The 21,909-nt window shown below is 36.6% G+C and overlaps 1 protein-coding gene across 1 annotated transcript in view; it reads left to right on the plus strand.

Moving 5' to 3' along the window:
- CFTR (CF transmembrane conductance regulator) overlaps positions 1-21,909 on the plus strand; it is a 164,442-nt gene that overhangs the window by 128,310 nt on the left and 14,223 nt on the right. The window contains exon 23 of the mRNA XM_069462057.1: positions 13,149-13,304. Coding sequence (XP_069318158.1) covers positions 13,149-13,304 — 156 coding nt within the window. The remainder of the gene's footprint in view (positions 1-13,148; positions 13,305-21,909) is intronic.

Genomic DNA, 21,909 nt, shown 5'->3' on the forward strand with positions numbered 1-21,909 from the left:
GAAATATGTAAAATTAATGATTTGCCTTGGCTCCTCCCTTTCATTGGAAAAAGCATAGTTAATTACTCTGTTTTGCTTTACACATCAATGAATACCATAGGCAGTTAAGAATGTCTTTTTGGGGGGTCAGCAAGATGGATGCCAAAAGTGCTACCATTGATATAACAATACCAACAAGTAGGCTGATAAAAACCAGCATGGTAAGCCTTGGTAAATTGACTTTCTCTCGTCTGATATCCTCCTATGCTTTTGCTTTACTGATGCTCATTTGTTCGCTAAATTAAATTCAACCAAGCCCTAAGTAGAGTGACAGAATTTTCAGAGTCCTCATTACTGTGGGAAGTTTTCCTGATGGGAGAGTAGTAATCAGAGATGTAGCAAAATGAGAAAGAAGTAATATGCTCAAGCATTTGATTTTCTCTGAACCCATATATACAAAACAGACCACTTGTGTTCAATAACTGTCCACTGCAAGGCACTCTCTAGGTACTTTAGGGTAGTTGAAAATTACATAAGGCTGTGAATCATGCCATCTCTTGAAAGACAACAAATTTAGTTTAAACATCTCAATTGGCTTTGTGATTCTAGAATCGGGCAACACTTCATTCCATAAAATAAAATAAGTGTTCCAGTTAGTCGAGCAGAGGAGGTTGGCTTTGTAGACAGAAAAAGGGCTAAAGAAAGCAGCAACACAGAACAAAAAGTGGATTGGTCATTTAAAAGTTACTTTCCTTGTAAGGTGAAACAAGGAGATTGAACAATAGAAAAATAACTGATTGGTTAGCATCAGGTTACTTCAGGTTAAGGATTAAAATACAGAGAACTGTATTTATCATGCCCATTGAAGATTGAAACTGGCCTTTTGGGAAATCAGGTTGTTATCTCTCTCTCCAGATTTCTCAGAAGGCCAGATAACAAGTTAGTTTCTGTTTGGTGAGTGTGGGTAACTCCATTTTGATTTTTAGTCATGTCTGCTGGGGCCTAGTACAGGAGGTTAATCCAAAACAATGGCTTCCTATATTTTTTGTTTAACATATTGGAAGAAGGACTCTACTGTTTATTGAGAGCTTATCATGTCCTAAGCACTGTTTAAAGACCTTTATTTGCTATCACATTTGATCTCATTGTAACCCCAAATGTAGGTATTATTACCCTTCTTTTGCATAATGGGAGAAACTAAGGTTCAATTAGGTGAGTGAAGAAGCAGGAATCTTAAACTCAGATCTGTCTGACCTCAAAGTCCTTTTTCACCAGATGCCATTGCTTCTCTTAAGAAGATGGAGGAGCAGAAGGTCTGGAGAGAGAAAAGAGAGAGAGAGAGAGAGAGAAAGTATCTGTTCTAGGAGATGATAATCTAAAAGGGGGAAATGTAAGATTCAGTGAGACCTGAGATAGACTTATTGTGAAGATAAAAAAGCTTAAGTTTAGAAAGGCCTTCATTTGCCTAAGCCACCTTCCAAAGCCCTTCATATACCTAATTTTGTATTTATAATTTTATTATCTTTATTCTTGAAAAGAGCCTTGCCTCCAAATATATAAGCTTCAGTACCTCAAAAACCTTGATATGCCTTTGAATAAGAGATACAGGTAAAATGCTGTGGGAATTCAGAGGAGGAAGCAGTTAGCATATCAGTTGGCAGAGAGTTGGGCTATTCAGGGAAGGTTTTATACAGGAAGTGGCATTTAGAATGAGACTTTGAGACTTGAACTGCGTATTTGAACAAGTAAAGGTTGGTGAGGAAGGGTGCTTCAGGCAGAGGGCATAGAATGAAGCATGGGGCATGTACAGAAAAACAGTGACTGGTTCAGTCAGGTTGGAGGATGCCCAAAGGAAATAATGGGACATGCGACTGGAGAATGATGATAGAGATTGTGGATCCTGAAAGCCAAAGCAATAAAGTTGAAGACTCAGATAGTCCTAGTATATTTTATACTAAGTGGTTGTGATATTGATATGTAATAAATACGTATTTGGTCTTCATCCTGGCTACTGGGTCCCAAAACCCTGGGAATTTCCTAAATGATAAGAGCTAAATGATAAAACATCTTTTCAACCACACCCCAATTTATATTGATGAGGTGGCTTTTGGAAAGCTCCTAGAGATGGAGTGAGGATGGACTTGTTCCCTGGGACTTGGGTTGGAACATTCAGCTCCACCCCTTGACCTGCAGGGAGGGGTGAGGGGCTGGAGATTGTGTTCAATCAACAGTGGCCAATGATTTAATCAATCATACCTGTGAAATGAAGCCTTTCTGTAAACCCTAACTGAAGGGGTTTGGAGAGATGGTGAACACATTGAGGTGCTGGGAAGGTGGTAGGCTGGAGAGAGCATAGAAGCTCAGCACCCCTTCCCATAGCATTTCTTTGTTAACCTTTCTCTATATATCTCTCCCATCTGGCTGTTCCTGAGTTGTATCCATTTATAATAAACCGGTAACCTATAAGCAAACTGTTTTCCTGAGATTTGCCTGCCATTCTAGAAAATTATCAAACCTGAGGAGGGATTCCTGGGAACATGCAATTTACAGATGGGCAGTCAGAAGTACAGGTGACAACCTGGCCTTGCCATTGGTATTTGAAGTGTGGTGCTGATGCATGCCCACCCAAGCATGAAAGCCACTGTTTAAGAAAGCCATTAGGTATAGGGGAGTAGAAGACCAGCTGCAAAGGGTTAGGGAATGGGTGAATACTGAAATGAAAATCTGGGTAGAACACCAGTGTTGGTAGTGGAAAGTAGAAAGCAAGAACACTGGTATGAGGGGATGATGATATCAAATGCAATATGGAAGCATTTTTCTCTGCACTGAGGAGGAGTATATATTCTCCAAGATAGGAGGAAAGGAGATAAATGGAGTTAAAGAGAATCTTTGAGCACAGAGTTGGAAAACTGAAGGTGTTTGAGATTGTGCTGCCTCAATCATTTAAGTCAACTACAAGCCACAGTTATGGAGTTTGGGTAGTGTCAGTCCTCTGACTTTTTCAATATTGTGTTGGATATTCTGGGTCTTTTACATATTTTTATAAACTTAAGACTCAGTTTGCCAGCATCCACAAAATAACTTGCTGGGATTTTAATTACCATTACCTTGAATCTATAGATAAGTTGGGAAGAACTGATATCTTGACGATATTGACTCTTCCTATCCACGAACATGAAATGTTTCTCAATTTATTTGGTTCTTTGATTTCTTTAATCAGAGTTTGATTTTTTTCTCATGTAGATCTTTTACATATTTTGTTATATTTTGTACATAAGTATTTTATTTTTGAGGTGCTAATGTGAATGCTATTATGATTTTCATTTCAAATTCCACTTTTTTATTGCTGTTATATAGGAAAGCAATTAATTTTTGCATATTCACCTTGTATCTTGCTACCTTACTATAATCACTTATTAGTAAGAAATTTTTTGTCAATTCTTTCTGATTTTCTACATAGATGATCACATCTGTGAACATAGAGTTTTATTTCTTTCTTTCCAATCTGTGTACCTTTTATCTCCTTTTCTTGTCTTATTGCATTAGCTGAGACTTCTACTATGACGTTGAGATTACTAGTGAGAAGGGATATATATCTTTGCCTTATTCCTGATCTTAGTGGGAAAACTCCAAGTTTCTTACCATTAAGTATTATGCTAGCTGTAGGTTTGTTTTGTTTGGTTTTTTTTTTGACAGAGTCTCACTCTGTTGGCCAGGCTAGAGTGCTGTGGTGTCAGCCTAGCTCACAGCAACCTCAAACTCCTGGGCTCAAGCTATCTTTCTGCCTCAGCCTCCTGAGTAGCTGGGATTACAGGCATGCACCACCATGCCTGGCTAATTTTTTCTATATATATTTTTAGTTGTCCAGCTAATTTCTTTCTATTTTTAGTAGAGATAGGGTCTCATTCTTGCTCAGGCTGGTCTCGAACTCCTGAGCTCAAACAATCCACCGGCCTCAGCCTCCCAGAGTGCCAGGATTACAAGCATGAGCCACCGTGCCTGGCCTTAGCTGTAGGATTTTTGTAGATGCTTTTTAAGTTGAGAAAGTCTCCCTCTATTCCTAGTTTGGTAAGAGTTTTTATCAGGAATGGGTACTAGATTTTGTCAAATGTTTTTCTACATCTATTGATATGATCATTTGGGTTTTTTTTCTTTAGCCTATTGATGTATGGATTACATTAATTAATTGTATGTTAAATCAACCTTGCATACCTGGAATAAATCCCACTTGGTTGTGGTGTATAATTATTTTTATACATTGTTGGATTCAATTTGCTAATATTTTGTTGAGGATTTTTGCATCTATGTTCATGAGAAATATGTCTATAGTTTTCCTGTGACATCTTTGTCTGCTTGTGATATTAAGATAATGCTGGTTTCACAGAATGAGTTAGGAAGTATTTCTTCTGCTTTTATATTCTGGAAAAGATTGCAGATAACTTGTAAAGTCTCTACTGTAAACATTTTGTGGAATTCATCAGTGAGCCCATCTGGGCCCAGCACATTCTCTTTTGGAAGATCATTAATCATTGATTCAATTTTTTTAAATAGATATAGGCCCGTTCAGATTATCTATATTTTCTTGTGTGAGTTTTGGTAGATTGTATCTTTCATACAATTGGTCCATTTCATCTAGGTTATCAAATTTGTGGGCACAGAGTTATTCATAGCATTTCTTTGTTATCCTTTTAATGTCCATAGAATCTGTAATAATGTCTTCCTTTTCATTATTGATATTAGAAATTTGTACCATCTCTTTTTTTTCTTTGTTAGACAGGCTAGAGACATCTATTTTATTGATATTTTTCAATGAATCAAGTTTTAGTTTTGTTCATTTTCCCTATTGATTTCCTGTTTTCAGTTTCTGAAGAAAGATTTCTTTTTCTTCTTAGTTTTGATTTAATTTGATCTTCTAGGTTTCTAAAGTGGAAGCTTGTATGATTGATTTTATGTCTTATGTTGTTTCTAATATGTGCATTCAATGATACAAATTTCCCTCTAAGCACTGATTTTGCAAATTTTCATAAACTGTATTTTCATGTTCATTTAGTTCAAAATATTTTAAAATGTTTCTTGATATTTCTCTTTTGATCCATGTGTTATTTAAAATTGTGTTGTTTCATTGCCAAATATTTTTTTTTATTTTCTAACTATCTGTTATTGATTTCTAGTTTAATTTCATTGTGGTCTGAGAACATATGTTTTATGATTTCTAATTTTTTAAATTTGTTAAGGTATGTTTTATGGCCCAGAATGTGGTCTGTCTTGGTGAACGTTCTATGTGAGCTTGAGAAGAATATGTATTCTGCTGTTGTTGAATGTAGTCTAAAGATGTCAATTCTGTCCACTTGATTGATGATGCTATTGAATTCAACTATGTCTTTACTGATTTTCTGCCTGCTGGATCTGTCCATTTTTTTTATAGAGGGGCATTGAAGCCTCTAACTATAATAGTGGATTTTCCTATTTTTCTTTATAGTTCTATCATTTTTTGCTTCACATCTTTTGATACTTTGTTGCTAGGCTTATACACATCAAGAATTGGTATGTGTTTTAGATAAATAACTCCTTTATCCTTGTGTAATGCCCCTCTTTATTTCTGATAACTTCCCTTGCTCTGAAGTCTGCTCTTTCTGAAAGTAATATAACTACTTTAATTTTCTTTTAATTAATATTAATATGGTTTAACTTTCTTCATCTCTTTACTTTTAATCTATAATATATGTGTCTTCAAATTTAAAGTAAGTTTCTTATAGACAACATGTAGTTGAGTCTTGATTTTTAATCTACTCTGACAATCTTTGTTAATTGGTGTATTTAGTCTATTGGTATTTTAAGTGTTATTGCTATAGTTAAATAAATATATGCCATATTTTTTACTATTTTCTGTTTGTTGCCTTTGTTCTTTGTTCTTGTTTTTATCTTCTACTCTTTTTCTTTCCATTGTGGTTTTAATGGAGCATTTTATATGATTCCATTTGTCTCCTTTCTTAGTATATCAATTCTACTTTTATTAATCATTTTTAGTGGTTGCCATATACATTTTACAATTAATTGAAGTCCATTTTCAAATAATGCAATACCATTTCATGAATAGTGCAAGTACCTTGTAACAACAAAATATTCCCTGTTCCTCCCTCCTGTCCCTTGTATTCTTGCTATCACTTCATTCACTTATATACATGTATCCTTAATTATATACACATATATGTGATTGGATACACAGTTATAATTATTATTTTGAGCAAACTGTTATCTGTGAGATGAGATCAATTAAGAATAAGAAAAATAAAAGTACTAATTTTCCTTCATTTATTCATTCTCCAATATTTTTCCTTTTTTATGTAGATTCAAGTTTCTGACCTATATTATTTTCCTTTTCTCAGAGAAACTTCTTTTAATATTGCTTGATAGGCAGGTATACTGACAACAGATTCCATCAATTTTTGTTTGTCTGATAAAGACTTTATTTCCCCTTCACTTTTGAAGGATAATTTCACAGGGTACAGAATTCTAGAATGGTGGGTTCTTTTTCACAAAACTTTTAAGTATTTTCATTCCATTCTCTTCTTGCTTGCATGGTTTCTGAGAAGTTAGATGTAATTCTTTTCTTTTCTATAGGTAAGATATTTTTTCTTCTGGCTTTTTTCAAGATTTTTCATTTAGCTTTTTCTTTGATTTTCTTCCGTTTGAAGATGATGTGCCTATGTGTAGTTTTTTGGCATTATTCTGCTTGATTTTCTCTGAGCTTCTTGGGTATATGTTATGGTATCTGACACTAACTTGGGGAAATTCTTAGTTATTATTGTTTCAAATATTTCTTCTCCTTTTTTTTTTCTTCTCCTTCTAGTATTCCCGTTATACCTATGGTATACTTTCTGTAGTTATTTCACAGTTCTTGGATATTCTGTTGTTTTTTCAGTCTTTTTTTCTTTGCTTTTCAGTGTTGGAAGTTACTATTGACATATCCTTAGGCTCAGAGATTCTTTACTCAGCCATGTTCAGTCTACTAATGAGGCCATCAAAAGCATTCTTCATTTTTGTTACAGTTGTTTTTGATCTCTAGAATTTCTTTTGATTCTGTCTTAGAATTTCCATTTTTCTGCTTACATTATCCATCTGTTCTTGCCTATTATTTAATTTTTCCATTAAAGCTCTTAGCACATTAATCATAGTTGTTTTAAATTCTTGGTCTATTCATTGAAACATTCCTGTCATATCTAAGTCCGGTTCTGTGTCTTTAAAGTGTGTTTTTTACCTTTTAGTATGCCTTGTAATTTTTTGTCAAAAGGTGGACATGATGTACTGGATAAAAGGAACTGCAGTAAATAGGCCTGTAGTAATGTAGTGGTAAGGTGTGTTAGGGGAGTGGAAGAAGCACTCTATGGTCCTTTGATTAGAACTTTGTCTTTTTGTGAGCCTGTGCCTTTGAGCTGTGAACTTCACAAGTACTTCTCAGCTTTTTCATGCCCTTAGATAGGACAGAATGGCTAGAGTAGGATGGGGTCCAGTTATTTCCCTTCCCCTAGATCTGTTAGGCTCTGGAAAAACCCCCAATAGGTCAGGCCTGCAAAGAGGACCAGAATACTCTGGCATATTTCAAAATGTTTGCTTTTCCCCTCTACCTGCTAGAAGCATGAGTGGATTTTTCTCTGACCTTCAATGTGAGAACTGGCAGGCCTTCTGGAGGCAAAATTCATAAAAGTACAGAGGTCCTCCCATGCCTGGGCCCCTTGGAATTTCCTTACTCTCAAACTTGTCTACACTGAGTCTCCAGCAATTTGTCAGTTACATTTTAGGTTTTCTTATCCTGGTATTACATCCCTCAGAGGTTTTTGCTTGTTGGTTTCTGTCCTGTAAGTTGTAATTCTCTGTATCTGCTTGTCTGTCTCTTCAGTTTGCAGGGAGGCAGTGGTTTGCCCTGTGACCTCACATCTCTGGTAGGTCTAAAATAGTTGTTGATTTTTCAGTTTTCTCAGCTTTCTTCTTGTTGTCAGGGTAGAGTGGCCACTTCTAAACTTCATACGAGCCAGACGGGAACCTGAAAGTCTTGTTTTTAATTTTTTTATCCCTTTGCATAGCACATTAGGTAATGCCTCAATAGATTTTAAGTGAATGAATGAATGAGTGAATGAATGGCTTATACCTATTTGTAAGTCATAGCTTCCTTAGACTAGGAATTGATTCTTAAAATATCATTCTGAGTAGATCTCATAAGAATGTCATTTCTGGGCCAAGTGCCGTGGCTCATGCCTGTATTCTAGCACTTTAGGAGGCCAGGGCAGGAGGGTTGCTTGAGTTCAGGAGTTTGAGTCCAGCCTGAGCAAGAGCAAGACCTACAAAAAATACAAAACTTAGCCAAGCATGGTGGTGCTCGACTGTAGTTCCAGCTATGTGGGAGACTGTGGCAGGCTATGACTCAATCACCTGAGCCCAGGAGTTTGAGGTTGCAGTGAGCTATGATGACACCACTACACTAGCCAAGGTGACAGAACAAGAGCCTGTCTCAAAAAAAAAAAAAAAAAAAGTCATTTCTACTGCCTTGTCTTTAGAACATATTAACAGTATCTTGCAAACTATTAATATAAAAGGATGCTCCAAACATACTTCTAATATGCTGAATTAAGAAGTAGACTCAAATTTAGTATACTATTTTGGATATCCAAAAACACTGCAAACTCAGCTGTGGGCTAATTACTCTTCTGGGGGGAGGGGTGGAAAGCAGTTGAAAATTAAAGGCTTAAGTGGGTAGCTCATTTCATTTTTAATGGATTTCCGTGTTCTTGGTCTATGTGGTGAATAGGTTAAAAAAAATCAATATTTTGTGCAGAAAAATTATTCAATCTTCATAACACTTTGTCCATAGCAATTACTTTAGGGAAAAGATGTCATTACTTTATTTGCTCTTAATTGAGACCTTTAATTCACAGAACCTATACTTTAAAGGTTTTTATTTTCAAAGCGTGAGAAAGCACTATTTCACAACTGTTACTTTAAAAATCTATTTTTCTTTTTAATCTCAAATAGTTTTTTTTCCTTTATCTTCTTTTTTTTCTTTCTTTTTTTGAGACAGGGTCTCGTTCTGTCCCCGAGGCTGGAGTGCAGTGACAGGACCATATCGCACTGCAGCCTTAGACACCTGGGCTGGGACTACAGGCACACACCACTAACTTCAAATAGTTTTTTCTTAAAAGCTTTTGACTTTTTGTCTAAATTTTAATAGTCAGATCACCTTCCTCCAACTAGAATATCTTTTTTTTTTCCTTTTCTTTTTTCCTCTCAAAATGTAGGCTTGGATCTTAATTTGGAGTCAGGTTCTTCATTATAAACCTGGATTTATCAGAATTCTTCAGAGGATGTATTACATATAGTACTGGACAGTTCTCTGATTAAAAAGATATTTAATAGTACTTTAAGATGTTTTGTGTGAATTTAGCTGCTTTCTCCAGTTGTAGTCCTTTCAAAATACTATGCCAGAAATAATTTATAAGAATATCAAGGGTTCAGTCATATCAGCACAATCACCTAAATGCCTGTTTGATTTATTAAACATATACCCCATTTTTTGACTTGATGAAAATAGGTGTTAAGTAGTTGAATCATTCAGGAACTTATACTGGGTTTATGGATAGCATATTCTCAAGACTGTTTTATTAACAGAGATATATGAACATATAAAACATTCAATTGTAATCACCTTGTGGATATAAATTTCACTTGACTTGGCATCTTGATTTCTGGAAACCACAAGGAAATGAAAAATAATTACAAGAGGTTTTCATTTATTACACTATTAAAATAGTGAGTAAGACACCCCGAGAGGAATGTACTGAGACCGTTCTATTCATGGAACCATACAATGCAATTACAGCTAGCACCAGACTTAACACTGTTTAACTCTCCACATAATATTTTGATTTATCTTGATCCAAACTTCTCAGGGAGGAGGTGCATTGAAGTTACCAGAAAATACTGACTTAGAATTAGGGTATGTCTTTAAAAGCTTGTTTGCAGGAAGTACTCTAGCCTTACTCAACAGATCACTGAGAAGCCTGGAAAAACAAACCCCGGAAAAGAATTACTATGTGCCAATTATATAAACATAGGTAAAAACCAGTGTGATTCCTAGCTGTTGAAAAACACGTCAGACATAATGCATGACCAACAGTTTAATGATATAAGGAAACCAGAGCAATAGCTAAAAAAACTTTAAAGCTAAACAAAAGATTTACAAATTACCTCTTGATCCAGTCTTATCCCAACATAAAAACCGAGTTCCCTAAAGATTTCACTATTTGTTTCTGAAGGAAAGGAAATGTGGTCATTTATCTAATCATCATTAGAACCCTGACTAATGATATAGGGCTTTAGATCTCAAGGCACTTTCACCAAAAATTCTTGATATGATTAACCTTAGAGCAAGTCACTTCCACCTACAGAACTTGCTTTTCTTCTCTTCCCCCGTACCTCACCCTCACTGAGCATATTCAGATGGCTTATACAAAGCTTTGCTGTTGTGTTTGAAAAGTCATGACATACAGTGAATGTGCTTTTGCAACAAGGGCCAATTCAGAAATGGAAGTGTGCACATGAAATTTCACAAGATTTTAAAGTTAAGAGTTGATCTGGTAATTGACCAAAATTGACTGAATTCATTTATTAATATTTATTAGATCAGCTAAATACATTTTTTCATTCATCTGATCATCCATCCATTGATTCTTCCATCTGACTATCCCTCAGTCAATCCAAATATTTATTGAGCACTTTGTGTAAACCAAGCACTATGCCAGGGGCTGAGAATTCAACGGAAAACAAGATAGAGTACCCTGCTCTTGTTAAACTTATATTCTTAGGGTGAAGACAAGCAATAATCAAGAAAAAATAAATAAAATAATAACTGTGATTATTACTATGAAGAAACTCAGCAGGATTTTGTGTAGAACATTTGGTTGATCTGGTTTTCTCAGTTGACTCAGAGAACAAACTTGTGAAAGTCCCATTGTAGGGCTCTTACAATGGATAGGAAGACAATTGTGTCATTATTGTTTACCATCTTATCCCAAAGGCCTAGTTCATCACCAGGCTCCTAATAAGTGGTCTGTAAGCTATTACTATTTTTTTTTTCTTATCCTAAATGTGGAAACTTTTTAATTTTTTTATTGATATATCATAGTTGAATATATTTTTGAAATGTCAAAACTTTACAAGTATTCCCTTTAAAATCATGAACCTGATATCCATGCCCCCTATCTAATTTCTATTCAACAATGTGGTAGAGGTCCTAGCCAGTGCAATAAGACAATAATAAATTCTAGGCATTAGTATTAAAAAGGAAGAAATGAAATTGTCATTATACTTAGATGATATCATTATTAATTCTTTTTTGAGACAGGGTCTTGCTATGTTACCTAGGCTGACTTTGAACTCCTGGGCTCAAGCAATCCTCCCACCTCAGCCTCCCAAATAGCTGGGACTACAGGCATGAATAAATTATTATTATTATCATTATTATTATTATTAAGGGTTGTTATGTACTCTAAAATATTTACTGTGGTCCATGCACTGGTTCTAATTTACAAACTATTACTGGTCTGTGACAAGATAAGTATAGAAATTGAGAGTAAACATTTAGAAATTCATTTTATTATATATACTTAAAAGTACTAATTTGCAGTGAATTGAAAATTAAAAAATAAAACAAAACCATCCTTCACCACAGATAGTTGAAAAGTACTACTTTAAAAGATCACTTGCTCAGCTATACTATAAAAAGGCTAAATGATTAAAAAAATATATTAATAGGAATGATGTAAGGCAGTGGTCCCCAACCTTTTTGCCACCAGGGACCAGTTTCAAGGAAGACAATTTTTCCATGGACGGGGGTGGGGGAGGGATGGGTTCGGGATGATTCAAGTGCATCCCGTTTATTGTGCAGTCTAAACCTCTCTAATAATGATAATGTGTGTTTGCAGCTGCTCCCCAGCACTAGCATCACTGCCTCAGCTCCACCTCAGATCATCAGGCATTAGATTCTCTTAAGAAGCAACCAGCTAAGCTCCCTCACATATGCAGTTTACAGTAGGGTTTTCAATCCTGAGAATCTAATGCCGCTGATCTGAGAGGAGGCGGGGCTTATGCGATGATGTGAGGGATGAGGAGCAGCTGTAAATATGGATGAAGCTTGGCTGGCTCCCCAGCCTCCCTGCTGTGTGCCCAGTTCCTAACCAGCCACAGATGGAAAGTGGGGACTGCAGATTTAAGGGAAAGGTAACGAACAGTTATTCAGTGCCACCAAATGTCAGGCAGTTCATTTAATGGTCAGCTAATGACTGCAGGAATGTTCTGCCCTGTTCAAAGCACCTTCAAGTGCTGGCTTCTGAGCTGACATCAGAACTCAGAGTTGGGGCTGTCTGTGGACCACCCACAGTACTACATGATGTTCTCATTTCCATGCTATGCTCTTACCATTTTTAGGTAACACAAATAGTTTCTTCCTTTTCCTTAATATCCTTTTTGCTTTCCAAAATTCCTATCTTGCCAATCAGCGTGGATGTAAGAATTTGATTTGACAACTGTCTAAAGTGCTAGTCCACTGAGGCATGGTAAGCCTTGGTTGAACCTGCCTTCTCTGAAAAGACACTGGTGCCTGAACATATTCTTGTTTATTGTTAGGCCTGAATTTGACATAATTAACTTACTGGGGACAGTAATATTAAGTATTACTGTCTAATATACTAAATATTAGAACTATTTCAGATTAATTAATTTTCAAGTCATATCCACTTTGGGGACTAGATCAAGCTGCAGGCCTCTGCTTCTGGCTTGACCCCCTCTTTAGAGATGATGTGCATGAAGACACTATCTTTGCTTGTCTTTAATGCAAACTGGATGTTTTCAATCTTTAGTAAAGGTCAGTGATAAATGAAGCCAGCATCAGGGGTCCAATTCCTTATCTCCAGTTTCTCTATCGTGTTCCAGCATTGCTCTTCACCATGTATCAATGTTGGTCAGGATTGGGAGTGTGCAGAAAGGTTTGAATGAGTAAGTGAAAATCTGATGACAAGAGAAAGTATTCCAATGGTTTTTATTGAAGTCCAATGCTGAATTACATTTAAGGCATGGTGTCTGAATGTCACAGGAATAATCCCATCACTTTTACCTTACAGGTGGGCCTCTTGGGAAGAACTGGATCAGGGAAGAGCACCTTGTTATCGGCTTTTTTGAGACTACTGAACACTGAAGGAGAAATCCAGATTGATGGTGTCTCTTGGGATTCAATAACTTTGCAACAGTGGAGGAAAGCCTTTGGAGTGATACCTCAGGTAAGCAAAAAGACTTTGCCAGAAAAAAGCAACTATATTGCATTTTTACCTCTGTTTGACACTTGTGCTCAAAAAATTCACATTACTCTGCAAAATATATTTGTGATGCATTGCCATTTTTTTTCTTCAATGCAGTCTTTTCATAGGCATAAAAAATTTTCTGAAAATTTGGGATTTTATGTGACTTATATTGATTGAAATGTTTATAGTTTTGATAGCATTTCCCAGAAGACAGTCTGCAGCAGGAGCCTGGGTCTTTTGTTTTTACCAGCTTTTTTTCCCCCCTACTTCAGTGGTCTGAGCTCCAACTTAGCAGTCACAGCAGGTTGAGAAATGCTTTGCAAGAGCATAAAAGATGCTCCTGAAATAACAAACACTTGGAAGCATGAGCTAGTGGAATTGAAAATAGAAAGTGTAATGATTGTTTTTTGTACTTTGGATAGGATGAACCATGTCAGATTACTCTGTAGCTTTTTTTTTTAAATGTCACTCTTTGATTTGGGTCACAAAGGATCTTTAGCCTCACTGGCTTGGTATCATTCTATCTGTGTTATTGTGCAAGAGCACTTCTTGTTTATGAGAGAAACAGCAATGGTTCCAGTTTAAAATGATCTAAATGGAGACCAAGAAATGTCTTTACTGAGACCAAATCTGAAAGGCATTTATTGTATTTCTGCTAGTATTTGCTCTCATCTCTCTGGATATATTCACTATTTTGATGATCATTTTTCTCCCTTTGTACTAACGGGCACTGAATCCATTCCACTGCCATAGTTCTTTCTAACACTTCTCTACTTTTAGCACAAAATTAAAATGCCAGGAGCATCTCCAGGTGGATTAACTACAAATCTAGACCAAGAAAAAAGCTTGTATTTCTTGATAGATTACCTTTGTGGAACATTGCTCCTTTCAACTAATGAGGCACTAAATATTCTAACTGCTAGACTAATGCTTTTAATTCATTTGTGTAGACTTTTGCTATGCTGCCAAAAGCTTAATCCTGGTTGGAGTTTTAAAAACAGTATTGTTTCTTCAGAAAGAAAAAAGTGATTGTCTGATGGTCTATGGATAAAGAAACACTGGAAATACAAGTATCCCAAGGTGATAGCATTAGGCAAAATAAAAATGTTGAAAAACATAAAATGTCAGAGAACTTGTCAGAAAAGTGTTGTGATTCAGTTTAACCTTAGTCTTTTGGTCCCATTTTTAATTAAAAACAGTGAAACTTTTAGGTTTTGTTGTTCTTGCTCACATAAATCTGCTGTTACAATAAGCTAAGCTTTAAAAATTAATTTCAGTTTCACTGGAAATCCTTCAGGTTATCTTCCACATGGTGGAGAGGTTTTTGTTTTATTGCGTGCTCTGCTTAGAAATATAAATATGCAAGACCTGAACCAAGACTGTGTGGGCCAGAGTTATGAAAATTCTTTGTCTTGGCTTTCTGTCAAAGTTAATCTTCCAAATTTGCCTTTTTTCATTTTCCCTCTTCTATAGCTTCAAGCTTTATATAAACTAAACAAGAAATACTTTCAAAGATTCCTTCAGAAATGTTTGATGATGCTGATATAGATACTTCTCCTGTATATGTTTATGATCCTGGTTTATGAGACTGTCTTTTAGTATTACAAGGACATCTGTAGACAGAATGTACTATTTCTTCCACTGTGACAATTTTTTTTTGTTTTTGTTGTTGTTTTTTGAGACAGAGTCTCACTCTGTCATCCAGGCTAAAGTGCAGTGGCATCATTGTAGCTCACTGCAATATCAAACTCTTGGGCTCAAGCCATCCCTCTGCCTCAGCCTCCCAAGAAGCTGGGACTACAGGCACATGCCACTGCACTCAGCTAATTTTTTCTATTTTTAGTAGACACAGTCTCAGTCTTGCTCAGGCTGGTCTTGAACTCCTGAGCTCAAGCAATGCTCCCACCTCGGCCTCCCAGAGTGCTGGGATTACAGGCATGAGCCACCACACCTGGCCCACTGTGACAGTTTTTGAACATTATGTGAATGCCCAAGAAAATATATGAGTGCAGACTCCTCATATATTTTTGATGTCCAAGCCAAGAGCTGCTTTTATTTTTCTAACTTTTCTTTGAACGTTCAAATTAAGTAATTTTTTCCTTTCCTGGAGTTTGATCTTAAAAAAAAAAAAAAAAGGAAGAAAAATCTAAGGAGAGCTACTTTTGTTTGCTTTTCCATTTTTTTCTTTCTTCCATCTCCTAGACCTTGTAAGGGCATAGTTCTGATGATCTCTGGCATTGAGACATTAAAGATCTCTGGATCAATTAGTCACTTGTTTTCAGACACACAAAACAGGAACTTTGAACAAGAAACTTCCTCTCTTTTTCGTAGTGATCCTGAGACACCAGCTGTGGAATCACAAGATGCCATTGGTTTTGGCAAGTCCTTGCAGTTTTTTTGTTTTTTTTAATGTTCTTCCCTCCTGTAAGCTAGAAAGCAATCTTGGAGACTGTGCCAACTTGGAAGACAGGCTATTGTGTACATTTCCAGGTAGAGCCTCCCTTAATATGTTCTACTTTACCTGTGATCTATGAGGTCATGAAAAGGAGACAATGAGGCTTTTAGTCAGAGTCCCATTGGTTTAGGTAATTCTAACACCAAGACTTAAAATGGTTCATTAGCCTTTAATCTTGTTAAGTACTTAATTCATAAAAAACAGAAAAATAATTTTTAAATATATTTTTAAAACTTCGGTGACAAAGTTAAAAGACTGCAAGCTATTCTGAGGAAATGACTAGGCCTATTCTTGCAATGAGACTTTATGATCTGAAAATAATCTGTGCTCACACGACTCCCAGCACAGAGTTGGGGCATCTTTGGTTCTGTGGGATATGAGATGGGGCCAAAACATGTATCTGTAGATCTGAACGAGGAAGTCAGGGGTGTAGCAGTTCTCATTCAGTTTTATAATTAGCAATTTAATAATTAGTTATTAAATCTCATGTGTATGCTTAAAATTTTAAGTATTACAGCTTCTGTAGTTATGCAAAGGTATAGCTAGCACTTGTCCTTGATCTGCCACCGTGTGGTCCCAATCCAACCTGTGAGCTTCTAATGAGAAGCTCAAAATTACATTCATTGTCATAAGTCAAAGATTAAAGGAAGAAAGAATATAACCAAAATGATAAATTAAATATAGGTAGTTAAATATAGTCATGGGTCAAGGCATGGGCTAGTCAGGGAGTGCTGTGGGTAATGGTGAGGGAAAGGCCAGCCCCGAGCCCTCATGTCCCTACTCCACCACATCAGCGTGTCCTTCCTTTTTTCCCACTCCCACTGCTGTGCCTTTCTTCTATCTTTTTCCTTGTGTCCCTCCATTATATGTTGCACACAGATTAAACTTTTTAGAGCAACATTTAGGTTTTTCACTCCAGCCCCAACATTCTACTCCCACGTCTCAGTCCCACATAGGCTCTAGAACCTTGTTTATAAATCTCTCCTGGCATTTTTGAAATGTCTTATATTAGAAGTTCTCATTCAGTTATCTGTGGATTTGTTTCTTTCCACTTAGTGCCATAAACACTTTGCAGACATTCAGTTAAGGAAGCAAGATTTAAACACAAGATCATTGATAATTGAAACAGACTAGCAAAAAGAATATAACAGAAATGCTAAATGAAATATAGATTTTTTTCCTTACTATTTTTTTTATCTCTTATAGAGTAGATAACACAATAGCTTCCATGATAAGAATTCAATATACATTGTATTGTGCTGAGTCACTAAATGCTTGATCTCTTTTACAAGGGATTGTAGTTCTACCAGCATCTGGGTTTTAATCTGTATAATCTTAGGCAAGTCATTTAATTTCTCTGGGATTCACTTTTCTTGTCCGCAAAGTAAATATAATGGTAGTAACTACTTCATTATGTTTTTGTGAAGACTGAATGAATTAATACAGGTAAAGTACTTAGACTCCTTCCTAGCACATAGTAAGTACAATATATTATATTGTGGTGGTGGTTATTATTTATAGTCCCTTGAGGACAAGGGATCATGCCTCCTTCATCTTTGTATTGGATTGGAGATATATACTACAAGAATGAACAGATAAGTGTGGACAGTTTCACAAAGAGGGTGATAATTAAGGTCAGCCATAAAGGGCCATAAAACTTGTAGATTTTAGAAAGTTTGGGGGCATAGAGGTGTGGAGAGGGTATTCCAGGATGCCTGACAGGAAGATTATGTACAAGTACAAAGATGGGAACTGAAAACATTGGGATGCAGAGTCAGGGGAAGCCACATGTTAGGGAGTAGTAGGAGAAAGAGGGAAAGACATGTCAAATGCCAGCATGGCCCAGTGAAGCATGGGTTGACTCTTTTTGAGTGAGGAACAGGCTGGTGAAAGGGTGGTAGAGGATCATGCTGTTGCTGGTGGCATGTGGAGGATGGACTTGGGGAGGCAGCAGGAGAAGCAGGCACGTGGGCTGTGAAACTCTCCAGCTGTGATGTGACAAAAGTCTAGACTAAAATGAGGGCCGGGCGCGGTGGCTCACGCCTGTAATCCTAGCACTCTGGGAGGCCAAGGCGGGTAGATTGTTTGAGCTCAGGAGTTCAAGACCAGCCTGAGCAAGGGCGAGACCCCGTCTCTACTAAAAATAGAAAGAAATTATATGGACAACTAAAAATATATACAGAAAAAATTAGCCAGGCATGGTGGCGCATGCCTGTAGTCCCAGCTACGTGGAAGGCTGAGGCAGGAGGATTGCTTGAGCCCAGGAGTTTGAGGTTGCTGTGAGCTAGGCTGATGCCACGGCACTCTAGCCCAGGCAACAGAGTGAGACTCTGTCTCAAAAAAAATATATATATCTGTAAATAAAATGAGGACAATGAGGGTGCAGTGCTGAATTCAAAGGTGAAGAGAAATTTAACTGGTGTGGGGAAAAGTATAACACAATTTTATTACTTCTGAGCCTAAAAATTTTAAATTTTTGATAATTTGATCAGATCAGGAAAACATTTTTTATGCTACCTCTGAAAATGTGTATCCTAAAAGTTGTAGTACAAAAAGGTTATAAGCATTAAATAATTTTACAGGAAACAGCTTATATATCTTATATGTAATCATTTATATGAAAATATGTGATATGTACATTGATATTATAAAATTATTCTGTATTTGTTATAAATCTTAAATAATTTTGACTGAGAAATATTTTATTCATCTTGTGCTAGCTAATAGCCATTCTTAAAAGCAAACCAGGCTGGGTGCTGTTGCTTGCATCTGTAATCCCACACTTTGGGAGACCGAGGCAAGAGGATTGCTTGAGGCCAGGAGTTGAATACCACCCTGGACAACATAGTGAGACCACGTCTCTACAAAAATAAGAAAAGTTAGCCAGGCACAGTGGCATGCATCTGTAGTCTCAGCTATTTGGGAGGCTGAGGCAGGAGGATCACTTGAATCCCACAGTTTTTTGAGGCTACAGTGAGCTATGATCATACCACTGTACTCTAACCTGGGTGACAAAGCAAGACCCTGTCTCTAGAAACAAACAAACAAACAAAAAAACCAAAGCAACACTTATTTGTTTTTTCCTAGCAACACTTATTTTTAAACATTCTCTAATGCAACTTTAGGATCTCGACCTGTTCACATTGGATAGATTTTTATTATATAGATTCAATTTATAAGAAAATGTTGCTGACATTGTCAAAAAGGAAGATAAAACCACTGTGATACTTATAAGCATTTAGGCCACGCCACATTTTAATAGACCTGTACATGATATATATATATGTGTGTGTGTGTGTGTGTGTGTGTGTGTATAAATATATTCCTTCTGAGCCACAACAAAACAGCACTGTATACTTAAAGGTAAAGAGTCATTCCTCTCACTTCTATGATTTATATTACATTCAGTCACCACAGAAGCCAAATTGCTTTCTTGTTTTTCATTTTACATCCACTGCTAAAGCATAATGCTGGATGCAGTAATGCGTGACCAGCTCTAAGAACTCCATGTAGGCTCAGCTGTTTCCACTGAGTTGAGTTGAGGAGTCAGCTTTAGCAAAGACATTAGTCATGTGGTGAATAATGGTGCTCTTATTCTTCCTTGAGTTTCAAGAATTGTTCTTTATACCATACATGACATTAAATAAATATCAAATATTTACACACCCTAATGTCCCTACTAGTGAACAGTTTCTTAAAAGAGAGATAAGGCATCATTGTTGTCATTGATAGTTTAAGGTATATTTTTTGCTGCACGGTCAGTCTGAATGCACCACATTGGCCAAGCCATGTAACTTCTCAGGGCCTTGGCTGTTTCATTTGTAAACTGGGGAAAAGGACTTACATGACCTCCAAGGACCTTTCAGCTTTAGAAATGGGTTTGTGGAAAGTTCAGTTTATAAAACAGAACTAGGCACCCACTGGCACCCTTGGAAGCAAGAGAGTGCCAGATACTATTTGTAATACAGGAATGGAATGTCTGATTAATTGTATGAAATTGATTTCTAACCAAACCAGTTTGTTCAGTTAATTTCTTTTTTAAATTAGAAGAGTACTTACTTCATTACCTTATGCTACACAATAAATTATAAACAAAAGATCTACAGAATTTCTGAATGGTATCAAATCTACCTAAAGCTTTTGGACATCTAATTTCAACAAACAGATTTCTTCATAATTTTTAAAATGTATCTATTTTAACTAAAATTATATATAATATATTAACATACATTTGATAGGTATTTGATATAAATTATTAGACTACGGTATTATGAGTAAAGGTTAGGCAAACCATTTCTCAATTATAAAGAAGGACCCAAGTTGTAGTAGGTTGTTAGTATAATTCCTTTAAATACTGTGATACTTATAAGCATTTGGGCCACATTTTAATATAACTATATATGGTGTGTGTGTGTGTATGTGTGTGCATGTGTGTGTGTATATATATGTACATATATATGTGTGTGTGCATATATATATATATATATATATATTTATGTTTCCCTTCTGAGCCAAAGAAGCCGCAGTAGGTTGTAGTAGCTGTTCTTTCAGAAGGAAGAAAAATAACATGTGCTGAGCTGTAACTTTGATATTTTTATATTTTTTACTTTTTATTTTCACATTGGTTCATTCATTCAGGCAACATTTATTGAACATACATTATGGATAAAGCTTATGCTAATGACAAAGTATAGAGCAAAGTTAAGGTCTAGTAGGATAGATGGACATTAAAAACAAAATGCTCCCAGATGCATATATAATCTTAATATTCACTATAAGCTATGAAAATATAGTATGGGAGTTATAAGACCATATATTGGGAGACCTTATTTGGTATTAAGGATCAGAAAAGATACCCATGACAAGGTGACATTTAATTTGAACCTGAAGGATGCAGTTGACCACAGGGAAGATGTAGGGGATGAGATTCCAAGGCAGAGAGCATCCAATGTGTGGAGAAGCTGAGGAAGTGAAAGAAAGCCAATGTGGCTGCCATGAGAAAAGAAAGGGAGTGGAGCAGGACACTAAGGGAGCCAGAGATGTGGAAGGGCAGAGTCATGGAAGGTCTTGGGGGCCATCTTGGAAATGTTACATTTTGCCCTGAGTATAGTGGAAAGCCTTTGAAGGTTTTGTAAAAGGTTAATGAAATGATCCAATTTATGCCTATGGTGAATTGCTTTGGTTGCTAAATGAGAATGGAAGGGAAAGGAAGCAAGAATGAAAGAAATCAAGTAGGAGGCTCTGGCAGTGGTCCAGAGGAAATAATTCTTAGGACTGATGATTAATTTTATTTGGGAAGATCAGGGAGAAAGATAAGTCATGGACAATTCCCAAGTATCTAGACTGAAGGAATGAAGGTGTCATATACTGACATGAGGAAGTCTAGAGGTAGAGGAAATTTGAGAAGAAAGGTGGCATGTCCCTATTTAACAGAACACAGAGAATCAAAGAGGCTGGGTTCCTGTTTGTAGACACACCTTCCAGGGCAGAAGTGCATTACTGTGACGTTTTTGCAAGCAGCATTGCCTTTCATAACTCTATGTCTGCTTTGATACTACAACATCTTTGACTTCCCCCAACAGTCCTCCAGGATAACAACATTATTCCATTTGGCCAAAATAAACATTTCTATTTGTGTGCTTCCTTTGGATATGTAAATGTCTCCTTGGAAGTTACAAAGAGGCTGCAGCCCATATGAAACCCTGACTCGGGTCCTGCATAGGAGAAGGAAGCTGACCTCTCTGGGAGCCAAGCCTGTGGCCAGAGGGATGGATAACCATGTTTAATGAAGAATATGCTGCTGCGTGCTGATGGGCTTTTTATGCATTGGCCGGGCTGGTCCTGCCCAGACTTTAATCCTCCCTGGGCTCCGAATAGGGAGAAAAAAACTGGTCCACAAAGGACTTGAGTATTTTGCTGTCGTGGTGAGGAGCACAGGTTTGGAGACAAATACTCCTGGGTTTGAATTCCAACTCCTACTGTCTACTGGCTCAGTGACCCTGGTCAAGTCACTTAACTTCTTAGCCTTCTCTCTCAGTCTAAGGCAATTTGTGAAAACTATGACTTCAAGAAACTTAGTTTTTAATTCCCCTTAGGTAGATGTTATTAACCAAAGGCAAAAGGAATAAA

Source organism: Eulemur rufifrons, chromosome 29 (assembly GCF_041146395.1).
Source record: "Eulemur rufifrons isolate Redbay chromosome 29, OSU_ERuf_1, whole genome shotgun sequence".
NCBI lineage: Eukaryota > Metazoa > Chordata > Mammalia > Primates > Lemuridae > Eulemur > Eulemur rufifrons.